The 12,176-nt window shown below is 47.7% G+C and overlaps 1 protein-coding gene across 1 annotated transcript in view; it reads left to right on the forward strand.

The window, feature by feature from the left end:
• LOC138498703 (uncharacterized) overlaps nucleotides 1-12,176 on the forward strand; it is a 95,745-nt gene that overhangs the window by 63,583 nt on the left and 19,986 nt on the right. The window contains exons 12-13 of the mRNA XM_069622350.1: nucleotides 3,101-3,231; nucleotides 8,705-8,844. Of these exons, the coding sequence (XP_069478451.1) occupies nucleotides 3,101-3,231; nucleotides 8,705-8,844 (271 nt within the window). The remainder of the gene's footprint in view (nucleotides 1-3,100; nucleotides 3,232-8,704; nucleotides 8,845-12,176) is intronic.

Genomic DNA, 12,176 nt, shown 5'->3' on the forward strand with positions numbered 1-12,176 from the left:
CCACTGCTCCTGATGGCCGTGGCCCTTCTGCTGTCTCACCTCCCGAAACATATTGTGCGGCACCCCATTGTGGGAGCGTTGCTGCAAAGCGGAGTGCAAGTACTGAGGAAGGTAGGGGTAGAACACAATTCGGTGCCAGCCCGGCACAACCCTAAGGCATGGCATTGCTTATGACAAGCCCGAAGGGCATAAAGAGATGGAAGCGGTGTGAACTCTGGCACCAAGTGCGCATAATGGATTGATTTATTTTAATTTCTATAAAGTGCCCACACGCCCATAGCCCTCAGAGCGTACACAAAATGGACAATGACAACCAAGAATCAGGGCAGGCAGCTGGAGGGAGAGAAGTAACAAAATTAATTCCGGGAAAAAGTTGAACTTGTAGGTTTTTATCTCCTTCTTAAGGAGCGACAGGTTATCAGTCAGGCGTATGTGCCCGGGAAGTGAATTCCATTGTAGGGGCGCCTGAATATCGAAGGGGGTCCCTCCGAAGCGTGCCAGCTTGTATCTGGGCTGGATAAATGTAGGATAAGCAGAAGAACGCATCTGCCTTCCTCCTACTTGGATCTTTAGTCGATCAATGAGATATGTTGGGCATGCATTCGAGCAACATTTAAATGACAGCGTCAGAATCTTGTGGGTGATCCTATGCTCGATAGGTAGCCAGTGAAGTGCCCTCCTAGCATTGGAAACACGCACACATTCGGGCAGGCGGCAGGCTATGAATGGCCCACATTGCATTATTCTGTGCAACCTGCAACGCGCGAATATTGCGATGTGAGGTACCTGCCAGAAGGCTATTGCAGAAGTCAAGTCTAGAATGAACCAGTGCAGCGGCAAGCAGCTCCTCTGTTTCAGGAGGCATCCCCACTACCCTTTGAGGAGGTTAGGACGAGGCTGGGGCTGTAGCTGGAGCAGACCAAGTGGCTGGAGCACAGTGCTGTGATTTCGATGATAAGCTAAAGACCTTCTACCTGCTTAATATCCCAAACAATGTGGGGAGGAATATGATCCTGCCTCACCAATAGGCCCCTGAATTGGAAGTCCAGCTCCAATGTGATGTCAGGGGAGAGCGCTCTGCTCGCTGTGTTATCCGACCCGCATGAGGTCTTCTTTAGACAGCAGAATCTTCAGGGCGTAGCTGGTGCGCATGAGCTAAGGGGTCACACTAGTGTGCCTTAGGTGGGCTGCACCAAAGCTTAGCAGTGAAGCATGAGGGGCCAGGTTTCTTGTTTTCTCATTGTGTTTCCTTCTTGCTACCATGGTTTCTTGTGTTGCATTGACGTCTTGGCATGATATTGCAATGGGCACTGCCTGTTACATAAAAAAAGATATTGGACCCCATTACGAGGCTTGCAGTATCTGTGCCTGTATTACAGGCACGGCTGCCACCGGTATCCATTTTCTCCCGGCACCCGCGAATGGGCAATTACCGGGTCATGCCAAGTTTGGCGGACCCGGTAATTGCCCATGTGTGGGTCCCGGTAATGAGGGACTCCCCATCCCACTTCGGCCCCATAGGGCTGAATGGGAATGGGACGTCGGATGCATCGGCACCATTCAGAGTGGTGCCGGTGCATCCGACGTGCTGTGATCGCGGGTGCCGCTCTGCCTGCCTGACAGGCGCCCGCAAGCACAGCTCATTGTATACAATACTGGCCTGCTTACCGGTACCGTAGTTCCCAGACCACCATGCTTGTAATGAGGCCCATTGTCAAAGTCAGTAGTTTTGGCTGCTGGATAAGCCTTCTGTATAAGTGCCTTCATATCGCCAGGTACTCACACTATTAACTACTTATTGCCATTATACATTCAGCTATTAGCATGATGTGCTCTGGTATTCACCGCGTGTGCCAAGTATTGCTGTCATATATCAGGTAATACTAATTCCCCTGCCACTCCCACCATTCCAAGGTATTGTAATGAAAATCCCAGGTACTTAGAGCATTGCCAGGTATTGCCATTGTGTCCAGGTAAGTGTCATGTTACCATCCAATGCCCAAGTACTCACACCATATGACACAAACTGCTCAGACAGGTTCTGTATGCTCAACATCGATTAAACAATTAGTTGCCATGAAACTGGAATTCATCAGGCATCGGTTGGGGAAGAGGTACCAGACATGGCGGCAGCAAGGCTGTGGCACAAGTATTCATCCAATCAGAATGTTTATTGAAGCTGCCATGTCAGGGTCAGGTGAAATCTGATTGGATTATTTGTTTGTTATGATGTGTATTCATCCACCCAGGGTGTACATAATTCTTCCATGTAAGGCAACACCTTATTTGATAAGTGTTCACCAGGAGGAAAAAAGAAAGCCTAAGTGTGGAAAAAGCACTTGCCAGGCACTGCCGTAGTGGTATTAACTGGCCATTGATGGTGGTATGTGCAAAATGGTGTGAGTCATTGGGCATCCAATAGCAAATGCCTGGCAAATGCCTAACAGTTATACACAAGTCAAAACTGTTGGCTTTGCCAATGCTTGATTTTTAACAGGATATTAGTGAAGGACAGGCATAGTGCTTATAAATCAAGCAGCTGAAGGCAGACCTGGTTAAGACATTTGTATTACACCAGTAATACATTTGCAGCTCCAATTAAAACATTAGCTCTCAGAAGACTGCTTTAAAAAAAAGTGGCTGGCACTTCGATTACAAAGTTTAGTGGTAAAGCTTAATTAAAGAGAGCTCAAATAGTTTCCATGGGGAGATGTTTTTGGGGGGAGGGGCAGGAACTGGGTGGGAATGGCCATGGGGATTAGCATGGCCACGGGCAGTCAATGGGTGAGCAAATAGCCACAAACATCCACAAGTTGTATGTCCCTCCTCATACGCCATTTCTCCCGTTCTGCACTCTAATGAAATAGTTTTCGCTTATATAGGTGGCGCACCACTAATAGCCCAAACTAATGAAGTAACACAGTAATACATTTGACTGCCTTTCAGCCAAAACTAAGAAGGCTTGGTTGCACTGAAAGCTACAGGTGACCTGCTCTCATGGGCCTCAGCACCATTTTGTGGCCACACGCGAGTCTTGTGATACAAACCTGGCAATGATGGCAGTGAGTTCACGTCCTTCTCCGGATATTCCCTCCTCTAGGTGCTGCGGCTTTACGAGACTGGGCAGCTGCTGATGCGCAGAGAACACGAGCCTATCTCCCAAGCAGAGCGGGCATCCAGACTGGCAGCCCTGAAGCACCGAGCAACTGGAGCCTGCTTTCCTCCGAACAGGTAGAGTGTGAAGCTAGACTGGTGTGAGAATGCCGCAGCGCATCAAATCCAGTCTCACTCATAGCAGGCAGCACTAAGCCAGGAGGGGCAGCTGGCACAGCGGGTTAGCTAGACTCGTGGTAAGCACTCAGTAATAGCAGAGGCACGCGGGCAGCGGGGCAGTCCTCATTTACAGCCACTGACACTGGGACGGGTGGTCAGCCTTCACATCAGTGCCAGTGGCACTAGGACAGGCACAGTCCCCAATCAGAGGTAGTGACACTAGGACAGAATGTCAGCACTCAATCACAGCCAGTGATACTAGGACAAGTGATCAGCCCACAATTAGAGCCAGTGATACTAGTACAGGATGTCAGCACTGGAATCACAGCCAGTGACACTAGATCAGGATGTCAACACTTAATCACAGCCAAAGGCACTCGTACAGAGGTCCAAACCTCAATCGCAGCCATTGACACTAGTACAGAGGGCCACACCTCAATCACAGCCAGTGAGATTAGTACAGGATGTCAAAACTCAATCACAGCCAGTGATACTAGTGCAGAATGTCAACACTCAATCACAGCCAGTGTCACTAGTACAGAGGCCCACACCTCAATCACAACCAGTCACACTAGTACATAGGCCCAAACCTCAATTACAGGCAGTGAAACTAATACAAGTTGTCAACACTCAATCACAGCCAGTGACACTAGTACAGGATGTCAATACTCAATCACAAGAAGTGACACTAGTACAGAGGGACGAACCTTAATCACAGCCAGTGGCACTAGTACAGAGGGCCAACCCCCAATCACAGCCCTTGACACTAGTACAAGATGTCAACACTCAATCGCAGCCAGTGACACTAGTACAGGATGTCAACACTCAATCACAGCCAGTGGCACTAGTACAGAGGGCCAACCCCCAATCACAGCCAGTGACTCTAGTACAAGATGTCAACACTCAATCACAGCCAGTGACACTAGTGCAGGATGTCAACACTCAATCACAGCCAGTGACACTAGTACAGAGGGACAAACCTCAATCACAGCCAGTGACATTAGTTCAGAGGGACAAACCTCAATCACAGCCAGTGACACTAGGACAGGTGGTTACCCCTCAATCAGGGACAGTGACACAAGACACAGTGTCAGCACTCTATCACAGGCAGTGGCACTAGTACAGGATGTCAACACTCAATCACAGCCGGTGTCACTAGTACAGGATTTCAACACTCAATCACAGCCAGTGACACTAGTACAGAGGCCCACACCTCAATGACAACCAGTCACACTAGTACATAGGCCCAAACCTCAATCACAGCCAGTGACACTAGTACAAGTTATCAACTCTCAATCACAGGCAGTGACTGTAGCACAGAGGGCCAAACCTCAATCACAGCCAGTGACACTGGCACAGAGGGCCAAACCTCAATCACAGCCAGTGACACCAGCACAGAGGGCCAAACCGCAATCGCTGCCAGTGCAACTTGTACAGAGGCCCAAACCTCAATCACAGCCAGTGACACTAGTACAGGTTGTCAACACTCAATCACAGGCAGTGACACTATCACAGAGGGCCAAACCTCAATCACAGCCAGTGACACTAGGACAGGTGGGTTACCCCTCAATCGGGGACAGTGACACGAGACACAGAGTCAGGACTCTATAACAGCCAGTGGTACTAGGGCAGAGTGGGTAAGCACTCAATCACAGATACAGCAATGTCAGGAAATCAGAGTGACATTAGGGCAGGGGAATTAGCCCTCAGTCACAGTGACTCAAGTAAAATGAGAGCTCTTAGCCACAGACCCTTGTATGGTGTGGTCAAGAGATCAGTTACCAGACACAGGCAGACACTAGAACAGGGAGCTCAGTCCTACGTATCCAACAATAACACTAGGACAGCAGAGCGGAGGTAATCCCTCAGTCAGTAGCACAGCAGTATTAGATGAATGCTTTCCCTCCGACGGTAGACCAGTGGAGCCTTGTCAACTCTTACACACCAGCCCTGGTCCACCTTCCCTCACCAACACTGGGACTCAGGAATACTGGGATAGCTGTGTCAGATCAGCTCTATGACACCGGCACTGAGACACAGGTGTCAGGTCAGCGTATACCCACCCTCGAGTAGAACAGTGGAGTCAGGTCAACTCCTACACACAGGGAGCGCAGTGTCTAAAATATGTGCACTGGGACAAAAAGAGCAATGGAGCTGTAATGTGTTGTTGGCAGCTTCAGTTCAGGTGACTCGGTTCACTAAGCGTAGGTGTGTTTTTCGATTGATAGCCGCCATGTGGTGTTGGGCGAGACTATGGTTTGTGTCGTTGTTGTTGAGGTGTTGTGAACTGCGGGTGGTTTGTTGTGCTGTAAAGGTATGGTTGCATTTGGTTCGAAGTTTGAGGGGTGTATGCAAAAGGGCGAGATTTTTAGTAGGGTTAGTTAGTGGCAGTACCTTTTCTATCCCTGCTGTTCTGATTAAGTGCTGCCCATATCCCTTCCCCTTTAATACATTTTGGTGTGCATCAATTACTGCCCCCACGGGTTCCTCCAGGAAGTAAAGTGTTCCCTATGCTCTGTGATCCGCCCGTGCGAAAGCGGGACACCTCTCTCTCCCTGGTTTCCATTATTGGCCCTCTATCAGTTATCCAATTGTGGCCGGACCCATCTCCCTCCCCTGTTTTCCCTTGGCCCTCTATCGGGATGGGCACACCGTAGGTCTCAAAACCACCCCTCCCATTCAGATGCTTCTCTTCTCCCCTGCCCTCCACTCCTGTTCGGCCTACTCCCCACTTCTCAGTTATGTGTTCACTTCATGGTGCATGCTTGTTGCTTAATCGTTTAGATCCCATTTGGAGCTGAAGAGCCAGGTTTTTAGAAGTTTTCTGCATTTTAGATGGTCCTTCATAGTTCGCATTTCTCTGGGGAGGGAGTTCCAATGTTTTACAGCTAAGCAAGCGAATGGCGAACCACCATGTTTTTGCCTTGTATATGGTTTAAGTTCTAAGCGGATATCGTCATTGGATCTGTGTGTTCTAGTCGGGCAGTAGATCGCCGTTTTCTTTTGTATGAATTCTGTTCCTAGACCGTATATTGCTCTGTGTGTGATGCACATTGTTTTGAAAGTGATACGCTATTGGACTGGGAGCTAATCTAGCATCCTTAGCGCTGGTGTGATGTGGTCACTTTGTGAAAGTTTGAGTAGAAGTCTGCCGGCTGCACTCTGTATTCATTGTAGTTTCCTCAGTAAGTAGTCTGGCATTCTGAGTTATACGCTGTTGGCGTAGTCTATCCAAGACATGATGAGGGAGAGGAATGGTAGAATCTTTTTGATTGTGTGTAGATGGAAGAAGCATTTCTTAATTATTGCGTTTACTTGCAGTTCTAGGGTTAACTCCTTGTTCATTATTGATGACTATGGATGGTGTGGGTGGTGTTCCCAGTTCTGTGGGCCATGGGATGTACTGGTTGCTTCCTTGGTTGTTGGACTAAATCACGATTTCCGTCTTGCCCAGCTTGATTTTGAGGTCGTTAATGTACATCCATTGGTAGAGTTCTTTGAGACAGTCTATTAGCGTTGTGTTCTGCTCTTGTACATCTTCAATTTTGTAGATGATTTGGGTGTCATCTGTGTAGGGTAGCAGGTGAAGCTGTGTCTTTTGATGAAGTTGATTAGTGGATTCATGTAGATGTTGAAGAGGAGTGGTGATAGGGACGATCCTTGTGGTACTCCCCAGGTGGTGTCCCGCCACGTGGATTTGAATGGTTGTAGCCATACTGTTTCTGTTCTTTTAATCCAGAGCAGCGATGTGCCGATGATCCCTATTTCCTCCAGTGTCTTGATGAGGATGTTGTGGCTGACTGTGTCGAACGCTGCGGAGAGGTCGTGTAGTATCAGTTCCAAGTTTGTCTTGGAATCTGCGTTGGTCTTTAGGTCATCTCAAATAGAGAGAAGTGCCATCTCTGTACCTCTCATAGGTCTGAAGCCGACTTGTGCCTGGTCCAATAGTTGGTCATTGCCTACGTGTTCCAGTGTTTGTTCATAGACATAGGACTAGAGGTTTTACCGGACAGGGAATGTTTGATATTGGTCTATAGTTTTAGAGGTCTTCCACATCGCTCGCAGCATCCTTGAGGGGTGTTTTGATGTAGGCAGATTTGAAAACCCACAGTACTCTCCCCATTGAGAGTGATAGATTGAAGAGGTTTAGGTAGCATTCCAATAGTGTGCCTTGTGTAAGGATTGATTTATAGATGTCTGGTGGGCAGGGGTCATATGCAGACCCTGGGCCAGACGTGGCACATACATTCCACCTCACACATTTACAAAGGCAGTTAATTAGCCATTTCTGCTGTGGCCGCTCTGAAGACTTGCCCTATGCAGGATTATCTCTGCTCTCCTTTACCTACTTTATTTCTGGCTTCTCTGCATCTGAGATTTTTTCGGCACAATTATCCTATCTCAGACAGCCTGGGACAGGCTTTATTGGTAAACATTTTGGCATGGAGGGACGCCTGTAGTTCTGCATCACACAGTACAGGCAAACCGAAGCACGTCAGGGTTAGTGCTACAACCAGACAAATCTAGCCAGCAGCCTAGGGTGACAACAGGTGGCCTGTCTTATTTGTAAATGCATCAATAGCATTGCCCCAGCATACTTGAAAGATCTGATTCAACCATATCAGTCCTCAAGATGCTTACGATCTAGTGATCAGCATCTCCAGGTTGTCCCCCGTTCTGTGTACATCTCATGGGGAGACAGGAGATTTGCTGTTTTTGGTCCGAAGTTATGGAATTCTCTTCCCTTAGAACTGAGGACCATCAAATCACTGCCTCAATTTCAGAAGGTATTAAAGACCTTTTTATTTAGATAGGCTGCTGTTGTTTCATTCTAAGCTGTTTTACTTTTTTAGAGCTAGTCTAGATTTCCTACTAATGATTACTACATCTGCGCCTCTATACGGTTAACTCTGTCATGTCCATGTTATAAATTTAAAAAATCAACAACAAAAAAATAAAAATCAGAACAGCAAAGAGCAGGCCATGTCTGTCCAAAACCCCAAAATCTGTCCCACTTGCAAGTTCAAAGCCTAAGTCCTTGCACCGGCCCAGATTCCCTCTTATGTCCATTCATGCGTTCATCACTGTGCTACATCAGAATAATTCCCAACTCATGTCCCACTGGCTCTACCCATTAACCTTTCCTCTCACCCTGCTACAAACACCTCATTTTCTTCCCCCTTTGCTTGGTCAGTACTGTGCCACCGTGGTCCACTTGGTACGGCTCCTCTTCCGGACACTGCTCATTGCTCTTCTTCAACTCCGGCCCTCTCTCACTACTCTTCCTCTCTCATTATGACGCAGTGAGGCTCATCACAAGGCAATCTAACATGGCTTCAGAGCCTACATTTATTGTGTGTCTCAGCATCAAATTGACTGCATACCTTTGTTGCAGCCCAAACATCATCTCCACTCTGTTTTCCATCCACAGGTGCGAACTGAAGGCCTCTATCCCCGCAGACATGTGGCCGGCCTACGATGAAGACTATTGGATGAAGAAGGTTCTGTTTTACTTGGACGAGCTCCTACAAAAGAGGCGTTCTGCCACCGAAGCTAAAATGATGTTCCTGGGTAAGGAGGTTCCCATCATCCGTTGTGGGAGGGATCCGTTCCATTTGCATTGTGACCTACTCTGTAAGGAACTATGCGCTTCCCCCTATAGGCCAAGGCCTCGGAAAATCTGGTACGGCTCAGGAGGAATTGACCCAACAGAGCTACTTCTTCACCAGCCCTCCAAGTTTTCCGAGGCAGCGACGTAAAGGGCAAGCCACATTGCATATGTCTGCCAAAAGAGTTTATTGCAGGCCTCACAATCTGCACTAGCCATTGGTCAGAAATGGTGAGTGCCCTGTTGTTTTCTGGCAGTCCAAGAGTCCTGTTAAGAGCACCTCTGAGTGCGAGTGGCTCGGAAAGTACATCTAAAGTAGGTTTGCCAAGCACAGATTGTAGGCCACTGGTAGCATGCGCACGGTTTATGGTCTTTCCAACAAACACTTTCCAACGAAGGTTTTTGCATCAATAATTATCAATCGAACATTTTTGCATCAAATTCATTTTTTTTTGTATTTTTTGGGGGGTCCCTTGGGTGGTCCCCCCGCCCCCCTGTTCTTTACCCTCAAAAACCCACCCCAAGGAACCCCACCCATGTATGCATTCGAGGCATATCTTTTCGATGGATACGTTTCGTTGGAAAAGGTTTTGTTGGAAACCTTTTCGATGGAATGACTGGATGCCCATGCGCACAACCTTTAGAGACAGCAAGACATGTTCCTACTGGGTGCCCTGTCTTTGCATCTTTATACATGTCCATGCATGGGCGGTATGTATATCAGTATGACACAATTAAAGCTGAACACTTTTGCCACTATTGTCTAAACACGAACACCGAATCCATGCACATTGCGCTTCATAGGGCCTCATTACGACCCAGGCGGAAAACCATGGCGCTAATAGCACCATGGTCCATGCCGGTAACTTACCGACTCCGCCATGGAGAAAGGGGGAATTACCACCCCATTACAAGGTTGGCGGGCGGTAATTCCCCCTTCCTCCATGGCCCTTCCCCATTCCCATTTTTGCCCCATCGGGCTCAATGGGAATGGGGAAGGCGCTAAGTACGGTATCGCAAATTGCGGTACCGTACTTAGCTACAAGGGCCCTCATTACGACCCTGGCGGATTTTTTCCGCCATCGACGGACTTTCCGGCCATGGCGTAAAGTCCGTTTACGCCATGGCGGATGGTGGACTTACCGCCCCATTCCGAGGTCGGCGGGGCGGTAAGTCCCCATTGACCCATTTACCCTTCCCCATTCCCATTTCGGCCCCATAGGGTATAATGGGAGTGGGGAAGGAGTTAATTACGCCACCGTAAATTACGGTGGCGTAATTAACACCAAGGTCCCATAGCGCCATGGATTTTTACGCCCGCAAAAAGCGGGCGGAAAAATGACCATGGCGCTATGGGAACTCGTAGTTGGCGGTAAGGGGTCGGCGCAGCTAACGCTGGCGCAAACCCCTTACCGCCAGGGTCGTAATGAGGGCCAAGGTCCCTTTGCGGGTCCCTACTTTAACGGCTGGTGTAGACCAGAAGTTAAGGTCGGGTCCCGCAAAGGGACCTCGTAATCAGGCGCTAATGGGTTAACGGCGCCGCAGCCTTTTACGGCGCCGTTAACCCGTTAGCGCCAGGGTCGTAATGATAGTGTTTGGCCTGAAGCTTGGATTGCCTTTGATGAACTAAAATGAAAAAGGAGTAAATAGCATGATTGAACATGAGATTTTGACGCAGAAAAGCAATTTTTAGCATGTGAATATACATGGCAAGTATTTTCAGTCCTCAAATGCTGACCTGCAACTTTGATTTGACGTTGTACATATCAGGAAGTGTAAATCAGAACTTTGCGGAGCTCTTATGTATGTAAGCTCATTGCGATGTATCTTTTTAAAATATGAATGTGGATAAATTGAATGATTGAATTTTGATACGATTTTGATATGATTTTTATGTAAAAACAAATGCAACAGTTGTGAAAGTTTCTAGGAACTGAAAACAACTATAACAATAAATAAATAAATAACCTTTAGTTAGGTTAGAAGACCGCATGAGCTAAGATAGAGAGAATAGAGAGATGATGTATAGAGGCCACTCTGTCTAGTCTAAGCGGAGACTGTTCACACCGTTGGACGTGTCGGAAAAGCTGTAGACAACAAAACCCAGAGTTTAAGAAGGCGTAAGTCAGTGAGTTTAGTCCAAGGCTTGGTCTGAATTGGGTGCCACGCTTTTGAACGGTTAAACATTGACTTTGGTGGTATTCATAATCTCGTTTCAGGGTTTAGTGGTGGAGCAGTCAGAGATTTAAAGTTCAAAGTTGCAAAACGCACTCCGCTGCACACAATGCAGTGGACATAGAAATATCAAAATAACTGGTGTCAGCGTGTGAGGACTGCTAACAAAAAGACAGATACACTTGCCTCATGCCTAATTCATGACTCAGGACCTAGACCCAGTGCAGTTAGCATAATTCATGCAAAAAACATTTCCAGTGTAGAAACATGAATGGAATTCTCATTTGGCCTTAATTTGACAAATGTACCCATGAGGTAGTAGAATGTGTGATATTATTAAATATATATAAAGGGTTGAAATGGTAACTTTTTTAGTAAAGCGGTTTCCATAGCTCTCAACTCACCCGCTTTTGGCGGGTGTCACCCGCCTTGTAAACAGGTGAGTCACCCGCCAAGCCTCGTGCACGCCCATTCATTTCAATGGGCCTTTCACCCGCCAAACACAAAATCGGGTGATTTCACCCGCCTTTGTATCGAAAAAGGTTGAGAGCTATGGGTTTCAAGCCTCCTGTGATTCTCTGGCTAAACCAGGGTTGCCTCCTCAGCCCCCCTCCCACACCGTTCATTCAGGCCCACAGCACGCAGCGCCTATTGCACAAGGTTCTGGGGTTTTCGTTGACCACAGTTTGTGATTGGACATTTAGTTCGACCTGTTTTCCATTTTCTAGTTAGACCCATTTTTCCATTTCTTTGATGGAGGGGATTCAATGTCTCCTTCCCTTACACCCTTCCCGACCAATTACCTCCCCATATGTACATCCATATCATTTTGGGTCAACCTTCCTAAACATGTACAGATTAATGTACACTCACAAAGTGTGGTCGACGAAACCATTATGTATCACTGGGGAGGGAAGTCCTCTGACAGAGAACATCAAAGCGATGGCTCCTGGGCTGCAGAGCCTTCAGTTTCATAGACATGGAAGAAAGACGCTACCAGCAGTCGCGGATCTTCTGCAGAAAGTCCGGGGTCCACAGCCCCCACTGGACTAAAAGCACAACAGCGTAAAAGAATGGGTAATGCAAAGCAAGGTGACAACGCACTGGCAAACGACAAACA

This window comes from Ambystoma mexicanum, chromosome 5q (genome assembly GCF_040938575.1).
Source record: "Ambystoma mexicanum isolate Mex_15411 chromosome 5q, UKY_AmexF1_1, whole genome shotgun sequence".
Taxonomy (NCBI): Eukaryota; Metazoa; Chordata; class Amphibia; order Caudata; family Ambystomatidae; genus Ambystoma; species Ambystoma mexicanum.